This window comes from Rhineura floridana, chromosome 16 (assembly GCF_030035675.1).
Source record: "Rhineura floridana isolate rRhiFlo1 chromosome 16, rRhiFlo1.hap2, whole genome shotgun sequence".
Lineage (NCBI taxonomy): Eukaryota > Metazoa > Chordata > Lepidosauria > Squamata > Rhineuridae > Rhineura > Rhineura floridana.
The window spans coordinates 31372355-31391037 of record NC_084495.1 but is presented as its reverse complement, the minus strand read 5'-3'; the positions used below and the strand labels follow the sequence as shown (position 1 = coordinate 31391037).

General features: G+C 44.4%; 1 protein-coding gene across 3 annotated transcripts in view; it reads left to right on the top strand.

Annotated features, from left to right (window-relative positions):
* Positions 1 to 5710: 5710 nt before the first annotated feature.
* AFF2 (ALF transcription elongation factor 2) overlaps positions 5711 to 18683 on the top strand; it is a 446876-nt gene continuing 433903 nt past the window's right edge. For all 3 annotated transcript variants that reach the window (XM_061598696.1, XM_061598697.1, XM_061598695.1), the window contains exon 1: positions 5711 to 6063. In XM_061598696.1, the coding sequence (XP_061454680.1) occupies positions 6017 to 6063 (47 nt within the window). In that variant the 5' untranslated portion in view covers positions 5711 to 6016. The remainder of the gene's footprint in view (positions 6064 to 18683) is intronic.

Below are 18683 nucleotides of genomic sequence, written 5' to 3'. Positions count from 1 at the left end.
GTCACACTAATATTGGCAGTAGCAATATTGGGTTGAAGATAGCATCCATACATACCTTTAAAGCACATGGCTTCCCCTAAAGAATCCTGGGAACTGTAGTTTGTTAAGGTTGTTAGGAACTGTAGTTCTGTGAGATATAAACTACAATTTCCAGGATTCTTTAGGGGAAGCTGAGTGCTTCAAATGTATGGGGTGAATGTGCAATTACTCAGAGCAGAACCATTAGTTTGGGTCTATTCTAAGCATGGCTGATAATACAATCCTATACATTCATACTGTTGGTACTTGTGCGTGCTAACCAGACCAGGAGGGGTATCTTCTCCTTCCAAGTCCCTAAGCAAATTCTTTCTACAGCCAATGCTTGCTTGTGAGATTAATTCCGTGCTATTGGGATATATATCACAAAAAGCAAGGCCACTGCACAGAATTTCAGTCACACCTTTAGTGGAATTAGCATAACTTTCTTTCTTTCTTTCTTTCTTTCTTTCTTTCTTTCTTTCTTTCTTTCTTTCTTTCTTTGTTTCTTTCTTTCTTAGAACTACAGAGTCAAAAGAGGTCTTGGAGGTCATCTAGCCCAATCCCCCACTCAGTTCAAAATCTGTCTGCAATCCAGGATGCAACTACACCATCCCTAACAGATAACCATCCAGCCTCTGCTGAAATACCTCTTGAGGTAACTTTTTTGAGTTCTACTTTCACAAAGTTCTTACCACTAGGAACTTTCTCATAAAGTGCAGCCAAAATCTGCTTGCCTACCATTTGCACTGACGGTTTCTAGTCCTGCCCTCTGGGGCAAGCCTGCTCCATCTTCTCGATGACAGCCCTCCTGAACTTAGAAAAAGGCTACTATTATGTCTCCTCTTAATCTTCTCTTCTCCCGGCCATAAGCCTCTTTCTTTCTTTCCTATGAGACCCTCTCTTCCTCATCCCTCCATAGTCCTATGTATCCACTTCCAGGCATTTGTGTGCTCCTCTGGAGAAACTTTCCAAAAACACACCCATGGAGGAAAAGCAATGAAGGCCTGAAAAATCATCTAGAAAAAGCACTGTGTTCTCCCGAATGTGGTAAATCTTATATCTCACCACATGGGGGCACATCCGGAAGAAATTCTCACCCTGTGAAAATGACAGATAAAAATCCCACTGTGTCAGACTGAGCTTGTTGGAAATGAACGTGGGAATCTGTCTTCACCGAGGACGGAACTGGAGAGATAAAGAACATAAAGCAGGACCAGATTAGGAAACTTTGATACCCTATCTTCTTTTCTTTTTTTAAAAAAAATACCTTTCCCATTCTACAACATTACTCAGAGCTAAACATTTTGGGAAACTGCCCAATGTGAGACCAATTCTTCATTTAGCTCAATATTGTCTATGCTGATGGACAGTGGCTTGCCAGGGTTTCAGGCAAAGTTTTTTTCTAGCCATCCCTGGAGATGCCTGGTCACTGAACCCTGGAGTTCCTGCATGAAAAGCAAGTACTTTACCACCGAGCTATGTTTCTTCTCCTAACAGTAAAGTTAAGATTCCAGTCCTCATGGTTTTGAAAAAAGTGCTGATAGGAAGCAGCATGAAACTAAGTTAGAGTGGGAGATTTTTCCCATCCCAGCTCTATCTACACGGAACCTTGAAGTTTCTGCAAATACAGCATGAAGTTCACCACGGAGCTAAGACCACTCCTCACCGTTTTTTAAAAAATAGACATTTTTGTCTCACTTTTAATCCTCCCCAAGACAGTTCATGAGAGTGTCAATAAATTAAAAAAAAAAATCTTGTCCCAATAAATCTTCCCACCTGAACTAAAATACCACGTCAAAGAAAAAACACTTGGCCTGAATATGAACCTACTATACCCACACAGGTGCTGAACTCACCCAGAGGTGCTGTTGTTTCACGTGTTACACCAGGGGATAGAGGATCTGGCTTTTCAGATGCTGTTGGACTACAAACCCCATCATCCAGGTCCATTGGCCATCCTGGCTGGAGTTATTGGACTTGGTCCAGCAACATCTGGAGCACTACCAGTTCTGCATTCCTGTCTCGTCCAGACACATATGTAGGTTTGTCACCAATTATATTCAGAAGAGTTCTGTTGCCAGTCCCAGCTCTCAGAAGAATGTACCAGGTTGACACAAGCATATTAAACATCCATTCATCACATTCATCCTTAAAAAAGAAAAAAGGTGAGGTGCACAGCTTGAAAAACATGGTGTAAGAGGATGCCCTCAAGGGCGTTTCTTAGAACTATAGAGTCAGAAGGTATCTCTGAGGTTATCTAGCCCAATCTCCCACTCCCCAATATTCTTTCCTAGACAGCCACCTACATCTGCTCACCTGAAAGTGCACCTTTCACATTTCCCAGTTCAGCTATTTGAAACTGCTGAACTGGAATGTATCAGTCAGTTTGATTTCTATTAGTGTGGGGCAGGGGTGTAGTCATCCAGGGTCTTGGGGGTCTTAGACCCTTATTTTTTTGGCAGCAGATCCCAGCAGGGTCCCTATGTCTCCAGCATCCTATGAAAGGGGAGTGTGTGAGCCAATGAAAAGAGTATTCTAACATGCTTCCTTGTCATTTCCTGCTGATTGGGGCCAATCAGAGTGAAAGGAGGTGAGTCAGCCACTGAGAAGACTCTTCTCAGTAGCTAACACTCTCCCCTTTCATGCTTATTTACTTCTGGGGCATTTTCTGTTGTGGGAGAAGAGGATCTCATTCTCAACCCACAAGCAAAAAAAGAAAAAGAAAAAAGATAAGAGGCGGTGTGGCTGTGACTATCATGAGGGGATCCTACCCTTCTAAATTTCTCCCAGCAACCAGTGCGAAATTCAGCAAAGCTATGTATTGCCAGCAATGACTGTTGGTGTAAAGGGTTGTTGTGTGCTTTATCTTGGGGCTGTTAGCATGGAAGGCTAGGAGGCCAACAGAAGGCAAAGCCAGAGTCAATGACAGGCAAAGCCAAAAAAGGCCCCATTTGCACTAAACATTTAAAGCAGTAGTCGTGGCTTCCACCAAAGAATCCTGGGAACTATAGTCTGGAGAGTTGACACACCTGTTCCCCTCACAGAATTACAATTTCCAGAGTAGTTCAACAATCAATCCTTCTTCCCAGAGAACTCTGGAAAATGTAGCTCTGTGAAGAGAGGTCTCCTAACAACTCTCAGCATCCTTAACAAACAACACTTCCCAGGATTCTTTGGGGGAAGCCATGACAGTTTGAAATGTTATCGCTCCCCTTTAAAGGTATAGGGCAGATGGGCTTTTGGGGTCCTATCCTCCTCCCTGCTGAGTTCCACAGGGGCAAATTACGAAGGAGGAAGCTGACAGCCAGGGCTACCTCCTGGACTAGTTGTAAGTAGGATGTCAGGCAGGTTTGGGCTGGCTGAGGGCCGACTGAGGTTGGTAGGCCTGTGCCATATTTGGGGCAGCCTCCACTGGCTTGGGCCACCTGATGGGCCAGCCTCCACCAGCTTGCCTATACATTTCAGCTGTGCATTGAAATGTTGCAGATCTGTTGCTACACTCTGTACATTTCATGGCCTTTGGGACCCTTACTCCTCCTCCTTACCCCCCGCCACCACCCATGGTTCCATGTCGATCTGCTGGTGCCCACTGAGACTGACAAGGCAGAAGACAAGGAGACCAGCGGTAAGAAGTGGAGCCGGAGTCAAAGACAGGCGGAGCCCATGAACGTCGCCCCTCCCCCATCCTCATCCCTGCTGAGTGCTAGAAGGGCAACAGTGAGACGAAGGAAATGTGGAGAGGAAATGACAGGAAGTGCCACCCCCTGATAGGGATGGGGGGGATATTGATTCAGTTTGCATTGAAAGCCAAATCCATCAAATTCACACTTTCAAAAAAATAAGAAAACCAAGGCACAGCCATCCTTCGAAATTTGCACTTACCCAAATTTTGTGATGCAGTTCTTAAACCAGGCAATGTTTGCACAAATGCACATAGTAAGGGAAAGTGTGCATGCAAATGCAGCACAGAATCAGTCATAGATTCATAGCATCGTAGAGTTGGAAGGGATCTATAAGGCCATCAAGTCCAGTCCCCTGCTCAGTGCGGGAATCCAAATTAAAGCATCCAGCTGCCTCTTGAAGGCCTCCAGTGTTGGAGAGCCCACCACCTCCCCAGGTCATTGGTTCCATTGTCGTATTGCTCTAACAGTTACGAAGATTTTCCTTCAGTCGAAATCTGGCTTCCTGCAACTTTTGCCCATTATTCTGTGTCCTGCATTTTGGGACGATCGAGAAGAGATCCTGGCCCTCCTCTGTGTGACAACTTTTCCAGTACTTGAAGAGTGCTATGCTATCTCCCATCAGTCTTATCTTCTCAAGGCTAAACATGCCCAGTTCTTTCACTCTCTCCTCACAGGGCTTCGTTTCCAGTCCCCTGATCATCCTTGTTGCCCTCCTCTGAACCTTACATTAGTTAAAGTAAAATGAAAATATGCATGACATAAGGGGGAAAATTGTTAGCAAAAAATGTGTACATTAGTCAAAACTGCCTACAAAAATGTGCTTATTAGGAGAAATTTGCACTTAAATGCTAAAGAATTTTCATGAGGATTTACTTTTAAAAAAATTGGCAATCTGCGACAGAAATGTGGAGAACTGAATTTAAGGTCAGAAAAGTGAGAAATGGACAGAACTGCAATTGACAGATGTTTCTATCTGAACCCCCAGACAGGTTGCAAGTAAGGAGGGAGTCACGTGGGGGCTGCTGAGGGCAGAGCAGTTGGCTGGGCAGCGCCCCATTGGCCCTAATGGACCAGCCTTCCCTGCGAATCTGCCAGCTTAGGTTTTGATAACAATAACATTGTGTTATTGGACACCAGGGGCATAATCGTCCTGGGTATTGAGGGGGTCTTAGACCCCTTACTTCTTGGGGAGCAGGGTCCCTATGTCTCTAGCATCTTACAAGCCAATTGCCATGAAAGGGGAGTGCGTTAGTCACTGAGAAGAGTCTTCTAACATGCTTCCTTGTCCTTTTCCTGCTGATTGGAGCTGATCAGAGTGGAAGGAGGTGTGTCAGCCTCTGAGAAGACTCTTCTCAGTAGCGAACACTTTCCCCTTTCATGCTTATTGGCTCCTAGGGACGACTGTTGTTGTGGGAGAAGGCATTAACAAGATCTCATTCTCAACGCAGCAGAAAAGGAGGAAGGGGTGTGGCTGTGACTAACATGAAGGGACCCTGCACTTCTGAATTTGTCACTGCACTGGTGGACACTCGAAAAAAGAAAAAAAACCCACTTGCATTCATATAAGGAGCAACCCATTCCGGAACAAACACCTGTCTGGAAGCTCCCAGAGTCCAGGACTCGCGTCTGTTCTGTTGCACGTGTGAACGCCGCTGCGAACGGAGAGCAGGGAAGCGACGCAAACGCCCCTCCAGCCTCTGACTCCTGGCTTTTTGCGACTCGGCCCCCCCAACTCACGGGCGGGCGTTGGAGGCTGCCGTCGCTGCGGCCAGCCAGCCAGCTTCACTTGGGCTCACAAGGACGCACGGCATGTGGCACAGCTCGCCTACATGCGGAGCAGCCCACGCCCCGCCATCGACTCCCGCCCGGGAAGCGCCCGGAAGAACGCAGGACTCGCGTCTGCTGCACGTGTGAGCGCGGCTGGCGAGGCGAAGCGAGGAGCCGGCGGGGACTCGGAGCTCTGCTCGGAGTCGTGGCTTCTGACGCTCGCTCCACCCCTCGTGGTGGGTGTTGAAGCCGCTGCTGCTGCTTGCGCCTCTCCCAGCCAGCCAGCCAGCCAGCCAGGCTGTTGGCGGCGGCAGCCCCAGCTGAAGCCAGCGGAAGGAGCCCAGAGCCGCGCCGCCGCCGCCTTCCTCCTCTTCCTTCGGCGGGAGAGACCAGCGCCAGCCCCGGCTCCGAGCACGGCGGAAGCAGGCAGCCCGGCTCGCCGTCCAGATGCGCGGCTGAGCCTGCCCTGCCTCGGGGACTTCTCCTCGCCGGGCTGGGGGGAGGCGGCCGGCGCTCGGAGGCTCCTGCCCCCCCCCGTCGCAACCGCTATGGATCTATTCGACTTTTTCAGGGACTGGGACTTGGACCAGCCGTGGTAGGTCCTCTCCATTTCCTTATGACCCCCCCCCCGCTTGCCCACTCCGACCCGCTCTTGCATTTCATCGCCCCGTTGCAAGGGCTGCGTTGTTTTGCGTTTTGTGTGCGTTCTTGGTTTGGTTTGGTTTTTACAAAAATACAATATAATCTCAGCCGCCCCGCCGGCAGCCAGGAAGCCTTTTGTTGCGTCTCTCTCGCCTCTCCTGCTTCGCGGCTTGCCTGAAAAATAGTCATCGCCGTGTCAAGGAGCAGGCGGGCACCGAGGGGGATTTGGCGCCGGAGGTACGTTGACTGTGCCCAGCGGCACGAGAGGCGCGTCTTACGCCTCCCCCCCGCGCCGTTTTTTTCGGAGGATGCTCCAACTTGGAAATGGTCTGTTTGCAAAGCGGAGAGCATCTAGGGAAGCAGTCGGCTTCGCCTCTCTTCCTTTGAAACCGTCTCTGACGGCCCCGTAACTCAATCCGATCCCTGGTTTATATTTGGGGGGGGGCGGGGGTGTTCATGCACTTTCTATTTATTTTTGTCTCGTGCTCCCAAATAGGCATCGGCACGGCACCCATGCTTTCTTGAACCCGCGGGTTAAGTTGCATGGGTGTGTGTGTGTCTTAGGAACCAAAGCAATACCAACAAAAAATGGAGGGGGGGTATCCAAGAACATCCCTTCGCATACAAACGCAGACTCCAGGATCTATACATTGCCTTGCTTGTGGCTTTCTTCAACGTGCAGTTTAGGATGGCAGTTGCAAGGTTTCTGCCTTTCCCTCTTTCGAAAACTGTCTGCAGTTGTCTCTCCTCCCTCCCCCCCCTCTACAAATGAAGTGTGAGGTTTTTCCTTTCCTCCCAGTCACCGCCAGATTTCTTCTGATTTTAACTTAAAAGTCTTGGAAACACCTCGACGAGGTCCATGGGCTTCTTGAATTCCAAATGTGTTGTGATTTGCAAATAAGAGTGATCTGTTTTGGAAAGGGATCCTGTGTGTTGTTTGTTTATTATTATTTTTAATGTGAACTTGCTACAAACAATAATAGTAATAGAGCTTGACTTTTGGGTTTGTTTTAAAAAAAATGTTACGGGTGGCATTGGTAGTGCAGAATTAGCAGAAAAGTTGTGATTTGATTCTGTATTTAACTTGGAAAACATGGATGCTTTGTTGCCTATAAATATTTGAGTATGATTTGCCAATGCCTGGACTGGTTTTATGTTTTACTTTGCCAAGCTAACAAGTTAGAATTTGTATTTTTCTGTAAAATTGGGACTAATAATAATAGTAATAAAATCACCAGTAACCAGATTATGTCCCTTTAACACAGACTAACGGGGCATGGAAAGTTTAAAAAGAATTGCATTTTGCAAGCCTGAACTGCAAATACTTTGGAGATGTAGGCAAAAATATAATGTGTTTTGCAGAGAAAGAGAGAGAGAGCACTAATTTGTTGTCATGTTAAGCAAAGCGTGTTGAATAATAATAATGATAGTATATTAAGCTAATCACTGTCACTTTGCCAAAGATACTTTAGCTGCCTAGCTTGACATTCCCAAATACCTGTCACATTTTTATTTATTTTACTTTATTTTTACAGCCATTGAGAATCAGTCCTTGGGACCATAAATTACTCAGTATCTGTATGAATCTGCAAGCAGGCATTGTGGATCTTGTGAAGTGTTTTATCAGCTCTGTGTAAACCATCACATTATGTCACTTAATAACCATGCCGTTGTTACTTAAAAGTAATAATCACAATAAAATTAGTGCTCAATTAAATATGCTGCTCCACAGTATCTTTACCCTGCCAAACTAATTTATTTTTGCAGACAGCTGATAACCGTTGTATTGCTACTCAAACAGTATTTGCATACAATTTGCCTAATTTATGGTGTGGGTAACATCATTAATTTAATAGAAGCCGTTACAACTGAGCATGAAGGTGTCATTTGAAAAACCAGATGTGTTGCAATGTTTGTAGAATCCAACACTGGCTATGGTGATGTATTTTCAACTGATCAGTATGGTGAATGTTGAAATGATGCATCTGAGAAAAAAGGAAACCGTTGATACGTCTTTCTTTGGTTTTTTTGAGGTTTTGCTTGGCTTAGGGAGGTAGACAAGTAGTAAAATATTTCCTCTTGCTCCCTGGTCACCATTAGCTTCCTTTATCAAAATATTACTGTTTTAAAAGGGAAATCTAATGCTCTCTATTAGAGGGGCTCTTTTGAGAGTTTGTCCCTTCTAATCGCATGCGTTCCTCAGCACAGGGTATCTCCATAAATTCTTTGTTTTGGTGTGCTACCATAAGCAAATACACCGATTCAGTGGGCTTGGGTCTGCATGGAGTACACATAGTGTACACATAGACTCAGTGGGGTCTGTGTGGATTTGGGTTGGTGTCCACAAAATTCTTTTCTTTGGGCGAGAAGAATTTGCTGGCATAGGTACACACTGAACGACCCACACCCCAGCCAAACCACATTCACGTGTAATTTAATGTACGCCGTGACACATTTTTAAAAACTTGCTTTTTGTCCACCCTGTGCATTGCAAATGCATAGTACTCATATCTCTGCCATGTCCATTGCTAATTAACTAGCTGCAGAAGGAACATGCTTGCCTCTCAAAGGTGGATGAAATTCTATATAAGGAGGAATTCTGCGTTTTAAACCTGGAGGCAATAGGTAATCCATTCAGAACTTTGCAGCTTTGCAAGCCCCACTGACTTCAATGGAACTTACTACCAAGTAAGCACGCATAAGCCTGTGACTGAAAGTGATCAATTCACACAGTTCTGTGGTGCATTAGCAAACTACCTCTAAGGAGGAGCAGTAGGTAATTCGCTAGAGATAAGCACCCATGTTTTAGGAGCAGAAAGATGTGGGGAATTTTTGGCCCTCCAGATGTTGCAGAATTACAACTCCCATCAGTCCTAGCAAGCATGGCCAAAGGGCAAGGAAGATGGGAGTTGTAGTTCAGCAACATTGGGAGGGTCAAAGGTTCCCACACCTGCATTAGGACATAGTAGCAACCCACTTCAACAGTAATCTGAAAGAGGGGATTTGTAACCCTGGGATAAAAACCAGTGGCCATTGCCCACGGTGAGGTTCCGCAATGTGTTCACCTCAGTTTATGTTATGCACACAAATAAATCAAGAAAATGGGAAGATCAGTACAGAGAATTATAGGAAACTATATACATATGGTTTGGTGGAAATGTATATTGTAATCTGTGGCAGAGAGCTGGAGTTTGGGGTATGCTATTGTTGCTCTGGAAAGTGCCACATATATTGATGGCACGATTTAAATATAACAATAAGTCATGTTTGGAGTGGAAGACCAACAGCTATATTGATAGGTGCTTATATCTCATGGTTCTTCCCTGATATAAGCAAATGAACCCAAAGTAAAAACATGTGTCTGTCTATGTATTTGTTACATTTGTTTCCCACCCAAGGAAGTGAGGTTGGCACTTAACTGGGTTGTTTGATTTTATCTTCACAACATCCGTAATAGTTGGTATATTAGGCTAAGATATAATGACTGCTCCAAGGCCCTCTAAGGCACATTGTGGTTAACCGGGAATTTGAACCCAAGCAGTAGTGTAGTGGCAAATTCAGAAGTGAAGATCCCTCCATGATAGTCATATCCCAGGATTTATTGTCTCTTCTGCAACTACAGAATGATAGAACTAGATTAAAACTGCTGTGTGCATAGGCTCCCCCAAATATCTATCTATCTATCTATCTATCTATCTATCTATCTATCTATCTATCTATCTATCTATCTATCTATCTATCTATCTATCTATCTATCTATCTATCTATCTATCTATCTATCTGGGCTAAATGGTGCCAGAAAGCTTTTGATTTTAAGAATGCTGAAATGAGATCAAGTGTTGGGCTAGTGTTTGGGACACCAAGGTACTTTCTCATGAATCTCACTTCTCACTTACCCTAGGAGCCAATCAGAATGAAAGGGGAGGCATGTGTTAGTTACTGAGAAGAGTCTTCTCCATGGTTAACTCACTTCCTTTCATTCTGACTGCCTCCACTCGGCACGAAAGGACAAGGAAGCATGTTGCTAGTCAAGTGAGGATAGTCTTCTCAGGGGCTAACATGCTTCCCTTTCATTATGATTGGCTTGTATATAGGAATCCCGCTAGGACCCTGCTCCCCAAAAAGAAAGGGGTCTACAACCACCCCCATGACCCTGGACAACTCAGTCAATCAATCAATCAATCAATCAATCAATCAATCAATCAATCAATCATTTATTATTATGGTCAAAGACCAGCACTATAAAATATTAAAACAATAAAATGATAAAACATATCAATATTATACAAAGAAGGAAACAAACAGCAGCCGCATGAGATAATATGGCACTAATAGTGTTGAATAAATACATCAATACACCCCTGAACCCAAGTCTCCCTCCAAGCAAGATCAACATTCTACTCACTACTGGCTTTCTCAGAAAATAGCATACACAAACGACCACAAGGCCTTATATTAACTCAAGACTTTATATCAACTTATTTATGATTGCTACCAATTATTCATACCAGGGATGGGAAGCCGCTATGGCTCTCCAGATGATGTTGGACTCCCAACTCCTATCAGCCCCAGCCAGCATGGCCAATGGTCTGGGATGATGGGAGCTGAAGTCCAGCAGCATCTGGGCAGCCTCACATTTTCCAACTTTGTTTTATGCTACCCACATGGTACGTTGCAGCATTATCAAAATAAGGCAGACCCCTGCCCTAAGATGCTTACAGGGTGAGATTTAATTATGGTTTGAGATGAAGAATGAGGGGGAGCAGGCAGCGTTAACCAGGAAGTAGGGATGGAAGGATCTGTCAATTTAGGTTCTCTCGTTTTCTCATCTTTCCAATATTAAATTCTGCCCTCTACGTTTCTGCAGCATTTTGTGATTTTTTTAAAAAAAATCTGTGTGAAAATTCTTCATCATTTTAGTGTCAATTTCCCCTAATAAACACATTGTTTATATGCAGTTTTGACTAATGTACACATTTTTGCAAGCAATTTCTCCTCATCTAATGCATTTTTGTATGTTAGTTTCACGAATATATTCACTTTTAATGCACACTTTCCCTGAATATGTGTGTTTTGTGTAAACTTTGGTTGGCTGGAGAACTATATCACAAAATTCAGATGAGTTCGAATTTGGAAGGATGGCTGTGTTTTGGTTATTACATTGTTTCAGAAAGTGCAAAAGGTGAGGGCCGCCTGCAGATACCATCTTATCAGGAGGTCCATTCTGCACAACACAGGAAGCGGACCTTTAGCGTTGTGACACCTCTCCATTGGAATTCCCTCCCCTGAAATATTAGACAGCCACCTTCTCTGTTATCTTACCTACTGAAGACCATCCTCTTTCAACAACCCTTTTAAGTAGAGATCTTATCCCAGACTGTGTCTGTGCTGGAATTGCTTTTTTAGATGCTTTTAAAACTTTTAAAAAGATATTTTTAAAGATGTTTTGTTTTATTATGTTTTTAAAGATGTTTTGGTTTAATATGTTTTAAAGTCTTTACGATGCTTTAGAGTGTTTTTACTGTTTTTGTTTGCCACCATGGGCTCCTTCTAGGAGGAAGGGCGGGATTATAATAATAATAATAATAATAATAATAATATTGTAATCAAATGAAAATAATAACAAAAACTATACAATTTTTTAGCACTAAAGCAGCATGGCAAGAGGATACTGTTGTATTATCTACCTGTGTGAGCCTGGAAGGGCGGGGCCCTGTCTCTCTCCAGCTACAAAAGCAGCAACTGCTGAAGGGGCCAGAGACCATCTACCTGTGTGAGTTTCTGCAAGACCTGCCCCCTGCATTTCTGCTAATTTCCACCTGGCCTGGAAGGGTGGGGCCCTGTTCCTCTCCAGCTACAAAAGCAGCAACTGCTGAAGGGGCCAGAGACCGTGTGTGTGTATGTGTGCGTGAACCTGCTGCTCGGGATGTCTATAGACTACTGGGGTTTTGTTTTGTATTATATGTTATATTTTACTCTATGTTATATTTTAGTCTATGTACGCCGCCTAGAGTGGCCGTTAATTCGGCCAGATAGGCGGCCTAGAAATAAAATTTTATTATTATTATTATTATGCAATAATGTTATTAAATACAGAGGTTTCTCACTTGCAAGGGAGGTGCACTCTGTACATGCCCCATGCCCTTTATTTCTGAGGCTCATTGTTCCTAATGAACACTTTTGCACTATTCCTCATACATTTATTTTCCACCCCTAGGCCCCTTTCAACCACCATTCAACCTCTAGGTCTTTATATACTTCCCTGCACAGTCCCATCGACCCTAGGGGGTAAATACTGACCTCTTTGAGAGACCATGGTCTATGCTGACTGGCAGTGACTATCCTGGGTTTGAGACAGGGTTCCCTCCCAGCCCTACCTGAAGATGCTGGGGATTGAACCTGGGACATTCTACATGTCAGGCAGATGCTCTTCCATGGAAGGGTTGCTGAGACAATGTCTGTGACCTCCTTATGTGTTATACCACAATCCTAGGTACAATTACCCCAAAACAAAGCCTTTGGGGGCATTGTTAAGAGGTGGCCAAGGGGGCTTGAGTCATGAGGCTTTGGCCCCAGGCCCCAGATGTTCTATTTCTCAGCCCCCCTCTTTTTGAAAAAAAAACTTTGCATGGAGGGCACTGGGTGGATTGCAAACTGCAGTGTGGGTGAGACCCCCAGGCACGCACCATCTTAATTCCCCCAAGGTCATTTAGCCCTATAAATAAAGCACACGCTACTTTTACGCAAATGTATGCCACGGTCCTGTGCTCCAAGTCCTTCCAAGTGCTTAGCAATGCCCCTATTGCTGGCCTTCCCACCAGGTTAAGGATCAGCAGGCCACATGCCACAACAAGGGCCCCCCCCCGTGTTAAAACTAAGCAGGTTGCACCTTGAAAGAGAATAAAAGAAAGAAAAAAGGAGGACGCTTCAGAGGTGTTTATTTATATATTTGTTTAAAAGAGAGGTTGATCTACCTTAGGTATCAACAGTAGCCCAATTACATCAGACTGGGGGGGAAACGCAGGCATTTATACAGAAAGCTTAAACTCACGAAATTGTAACGTAAATAGAAAGGTCAGAGGTCGCCCTGTGGCCGACAGAGCTGAGAACGGACCATCTGTAGGCCAGGTCTCTTTCACGCCCCATCTTTCTCTACAATCCCCCCCCCCATGCGTGAATGCAAAACCGGCAGTCTGACACCCACCAGATCATTTAGTCAAGCCAATTTCCTCAACTGAGAGTGGGGAATCCTTGCCAAACAAAGGTGAACAGTTTTTGATCTCAGGCTCTGCACACTTTTGGCGTGGTCCCTCCCCTCTTTCTGCCCCCTCCCCCAAATGTACTGCTCTGAGATGCCTTTTCAGTTACTGTTAAGGAGGGGGGAGAAATTTGATTGAGTTATAATAAATAATAATAAACTTTAATTTATAAGCCGCCTATCTGGCCAATGGCCGCTCTAGGCGGCAAACAATAAAACACGATAAAATACAATAATAAATATAGTCAGTACAGTACAATACAAAGTTTACAGTATGATAGATTTATCAACATTTTAGTTCAAGGCTGATTCACCTTAGAGGTCTCAAAGGTTGCAAAGGCCTGATTAAACAGCCAAGTCTTCAGGCCCCGGCGAAATATATCCAGGGAAGGGGCATGACGAAGATCTATTGGGAGGGAGTTCCAGAGCGAGGGGGCCGCCACAGAGAAAGCTGTCTCAGTTCACATTTAAAGCTGAATTGATCAAATTTGCACTCTCCGAAACAATATGAGAATCGAAAAACAGCCAGCCTTTCAAACTCTACGCTAATTCAAAGCAATCAGTATTTACAAGAACGCATATATTAGGTGAAAGTGTGCATAAAAGTGACTATATTAGTGAAAATAACATACAAAAATGCTCTATATTAGGAGAAATTGCTTGCAAAAATTGGCAAAAATGGTTTATTAGGAGAAGTTTCTGCTAAAATGCTGAAGAATTTTCAATATATTTTTTTTAAAAAATTGCAAATTGCTGCAGAGATGATTTGAGATTGGAAAAATGAGAAACTGAGAGAACTGAATTTGACAGATCCTTCCATCTCTAGTTTCTGTGCTAAGCTGATGCTACAACGGTGAAATGGAGTTGATAGGAGTTGAATGAAAATGAAATATTGAATGAAATATACATTAACAAAATAAATCCTATCACCTTTCCCTACTGTTGCCTCTTAAAAAGTTTAAAGTGTGTTTATTTTGGGGATTTGTATTGTGGACATCTCCAAAGAAATAATTTAGAATCAATTTCTGTGCCCCTCTAGTTTTTTTCCTTTCTTTGCAATGTAAAGAAATTACTTGCCAAGCTCCTGGTATGTGGTTGAGGGATTAAGGCCTGTCAAAATAAGCAGCCAAGTCTAAGGACAAAAAAAACAACGGTCCGGGTTGAGGATTGGGAGGGTGGAATGAGCTTGACAATTGATTATACCATAACATACTAAATTCTTCCTGAGTCTTACATGAGATTGCAAAGAATGTTAAACCAGAGTGGATCCTGGTATTTACAAAACATACAGCCTTGCCCCATGCAGCTGACAAGTCAAAATGACAAAGTCGAGGAACGAAGCGGAAAAAAACCCTGAGCTGTTTTGCAAATGTGTGATCTAACAATGTTATGGCTTTTAGAGAAAGAGAGAAATCAAGAAGGAAGAAAAACAAACTACAAAAAATCGAGCCATCAAGCAATGGAAAGAAAAGAATCCAGAATTTTTGGACAGATTTATGTAAATATTGGCTGCAGTGTGCATATGTGATCCCCATGGAAATCAACGGGATTTGGGTATATGCATGTTCTTTAGTGCAGGATTGCAGGGGATGGCCTTATGTGCTGTCATGTGCAAAGCATGTGCCCTTAGAGCTAAGCTCATGCTTTGCATGCATAAGGTCTCTAGATCAGGACTGGAAAAGACCTGTAACTATGACCCTGCAGTATGGGAGGCTGATCCATGAGGGCGGATGGGGCAGTGCCCCACCAACCTCAGTTGGCTCTCAGCCAGCCCCCTGTCTTCCTTATAAGTCTTCCAGGGGGTGACACTGGCTGTCAGCCTCCTCCTCCTCTTCCTCAGTCTCAGAGTTGACTTTGCAGAACTCAGCAGGCAGAAGGATGCGGACAAAACCAGAGGTAGTTGACTCTGCCTGCCATTGGCTCTGGCTCCAGCAACTGTTGGGCTCCCTGCCTTCCGCCCTCCCAGACCCAGTGAGCACCAGTGATCCCTGCCTTGCAGAACCACTTGGAGAGAATATTGGACTAGATTGTCTCATTTGCTTCAGAAGGCATAACCTGGAATTGTGGTGAACATTAACTATGCTTAGTTTAAACCAGGAGTGTAGTGGCAAATTCAGAAGTGCGGGGTCCCTTCATTATAGTCAAAGCCACTCCCCCCTTTTTTGCTGCTGGGTTGAGAGACTGAGGTCTTTGTTAATGCCTTCTCTCACAACAACAGACATCCCTAGGAGCCAATACGCATCAAAGGGGAGAGTGTTAGGTACTGAGAAGAGTCTTCTCAGTGGTTAACTCACCTCCTTTCACTCCAATTGGCTCCATTCAGCAGGAAAGAACAAGAAAGCATGTTAGAAGACTCTTCTCAGTGGCTAACAAACTCCCCATACTGAGTGGCTCATAAAATGCTGGAGACATAGGGATCCTGCTGGGACTCTCCTCCCCAAAAAGTAAAAAAAACCCTGAGACTGCAGTCAAGGACACCCCTGGTTTAAACAAGCCAGTTTCCTACCCCATGGCTTGAATTTGCCTCTTTTGAAACTGACCAGAGTTGGAATTAACCACAGTTTGTTGTACCAGATGGTGGGACAGATCACAGTTAACTAAAAGTGAAAGAAAAAACTTCTGAAGCCCTCCTCCTGCCTGTGTAAGAGGAGGAAATGGGAACATGTGAGCCTGACATGCTAAAGCACAGTGGGGAATCCTTTGGCCCCCCCAGATGTTACCAAACTACAACTCCCATCATCCCTGACCATTGGCCATGCTGGCTGGGGCTGATGGAACTTAGAATTCAGCAACATCTGAAGCTCCATAGGTTCTGTAACCCTGTTCTAGCCCCCCCCCCTCTGTGTGTGTGTGTGTGTGTTATGGAGTTAGATTAACCAGATTTAGATAATAAATGGAGAGCACTTAGCAACTTTTGAAATACGCTTTTTCCTCTTTTGGCCTCCGAGATATGGCACCTTGCCTATTGGCTTGGTAACATGACATTGCACTAATCAGTACCCATATAGCAGGGGTGAAAAATGTCAGACCAAGATAGAGGATACAGAGGGTTGTGTGAATGTGTGCACAGTAACCTACTGTACAAAGGCATCCTTTGCTCCATCTGCTTTTGCCCCTGGCCCCACCCACCATTGGTAAGTGGCCCCTGGAAGGTTGCCCTGAAGGGAATGCGGCCCTCAGGCTGGAAAACATTCCCCACCCGTGTTGCATGCTATAACCTTCAGCCTGTTCAATCAAGGTTTTCTGTAAAAATCTCTTATCGTTTTCAGTTCACTACACTGTCCAGAAAGGGGTTTAAAACACCCACCCACACACCAACTTGAAAGCTTTTACTATTCAAAGACAGCTGGGTAATGGTGCTTAGTAATCAAAAGAGTTGTTCTAGTGTCTCTTGGCCATAGGCTCTCTGACCCTGATTATCTACGGACTAATGTAGATATCTAGAGATAAAAGGGGGACATGAAAGGAGGAGGAAAAGAGAAAAACAAATTCCTTGTCAGTAAGGATTTGAAGTCCACTTCAGACAGCTTACAATGATTTAACAACCTTAAGTAGAGAGATACATGAAGCGCATGCTGGAGAACCAAGATGGCTATGGCCTACCTCCATAGTCAGAGACAGTAGACCTCTGAATGGAAATCTCAAGAGGGGAGAGTACTGCTGCTCTCAGGAGCTGACGTGCATTTTATAGGCATCTGGTTGGCCACTGTGAGGACAGAATGCGGGACTAGATAGGCCTTTGGGCTGATGCAGCAGCCAGACTTTCTTTAAGGTCAATCTTAAGTTGAAGGAAGTTCCACTGAGCTCAATTAAGCTTATTCCCTAGTACAGGAGTTCCCAAACTGTGATCCACAGACCACTGGTGGTCCGTGAGCTTCATTCAGGTGGCCTGCGGCTGTCTGTAAAAAACATACAGTTTCTTAATGCCCTCAATAACCTCCCCTTCGGAGATTGGGCTGACTAGCATTTGTCTATGGCTGGCTGACAAAGATTATAGGTTAGCCCCTTGTAAATACTCTTTAATTTGCTCATCTGCAGGGTTATCTGATGTATAGTGCAAAGGGTTCGCTGATATTATGCGTATCACGGATCATCCCTTGTTCTGTTTTTATACCTGCTATGAAATTACGAGACCTCTGTTTTTGTTATGCACTAGCCAAAAGCCTGGAGCTTTTATTTCCAAATTCATAATATTTCCTAAGACAAAGCATTGACTGAGGAAATAAGCAAGTTGTAGTTGAAGAGATGCTTGATTTGGCGAAATGTACTCCGTTTATGTTTAATGTTAATGTTGTATGGTCGACCCTGTAGTTTGAGGGGTCTACAGGATTATGTTGTTACAGTAAACTTTAATAAACATTTTATTAAAAAAATACAGTTAAAAATCATCTAGCACAGCATATTACAATTGCTATAACAGGAAGGAAAATCATTAAGTGGTCTACCAAGACTTTCAGCGAATTTCAAATGGTCCATGGGGGAAAGAAGTTTGGGAGCCACACTGCCCCAGTGTGCACGCTTCCCAAATGTGCATAACTTGCTCTAGAAATGATTACTTTGGATCCTGGTCAAACAAACATCTGAATGAATATGTGTGGCTTGGCTGAACTGCCCACTTCAATGGGCTCGTTGTGTACAGAAGCCAAGAGCCTACACGTGTTCAGCAACAAACAAACGATACAGCCCTCCTTGGATTGTACCACTTCACAGTGCAGGAGGAACAAGCATGCAAGTAGCCCAGTGGTGGGGGACCTGTGGCCCTTTGGCTGTTGTTAGACTCTAGCTACCATCAGTCTTAGCCAGCATGTACAATGGTCAGGGATGATGGAAGGTGTAGGCCAGCAAAACCTGGAGTTCTGCAACCCTTGTGTAGTCCATCAGCCCCAGCCACCATGGCCAATGGTCAGGGATAGTGGGAGATGTAAGGCCCCTTCAGTCCGGTCTTTTTTGTGGTTATATTCTGCAACATGTCGTTAACACAGTAATAGTGCATTAGTGGTGCAGTTATTGGAAGCAAAGCAGGATGTCCACCCAAATGCTTTTCCAGGCATAAACAGTGTTGAAAGTAGAATTGCATATAACCGCCTGCATGCCACCATGAGCAAAAATAATCATGAACGGCCAACGAAAAGGACATCTGGAGGGCCACAGGATCCCCATCCCCCTTGCTCTCTTGCAAATAAGGATCACCTCCACGTAGGGATGGGATTCAATTCAGTTTGCATTTAAAGCCGAATCAATCAAATCCGCACTTTCCCGAAACAATATGAGAACTGAAACACAGACATCCTTCAAAATTCGTACTCATCCAAACT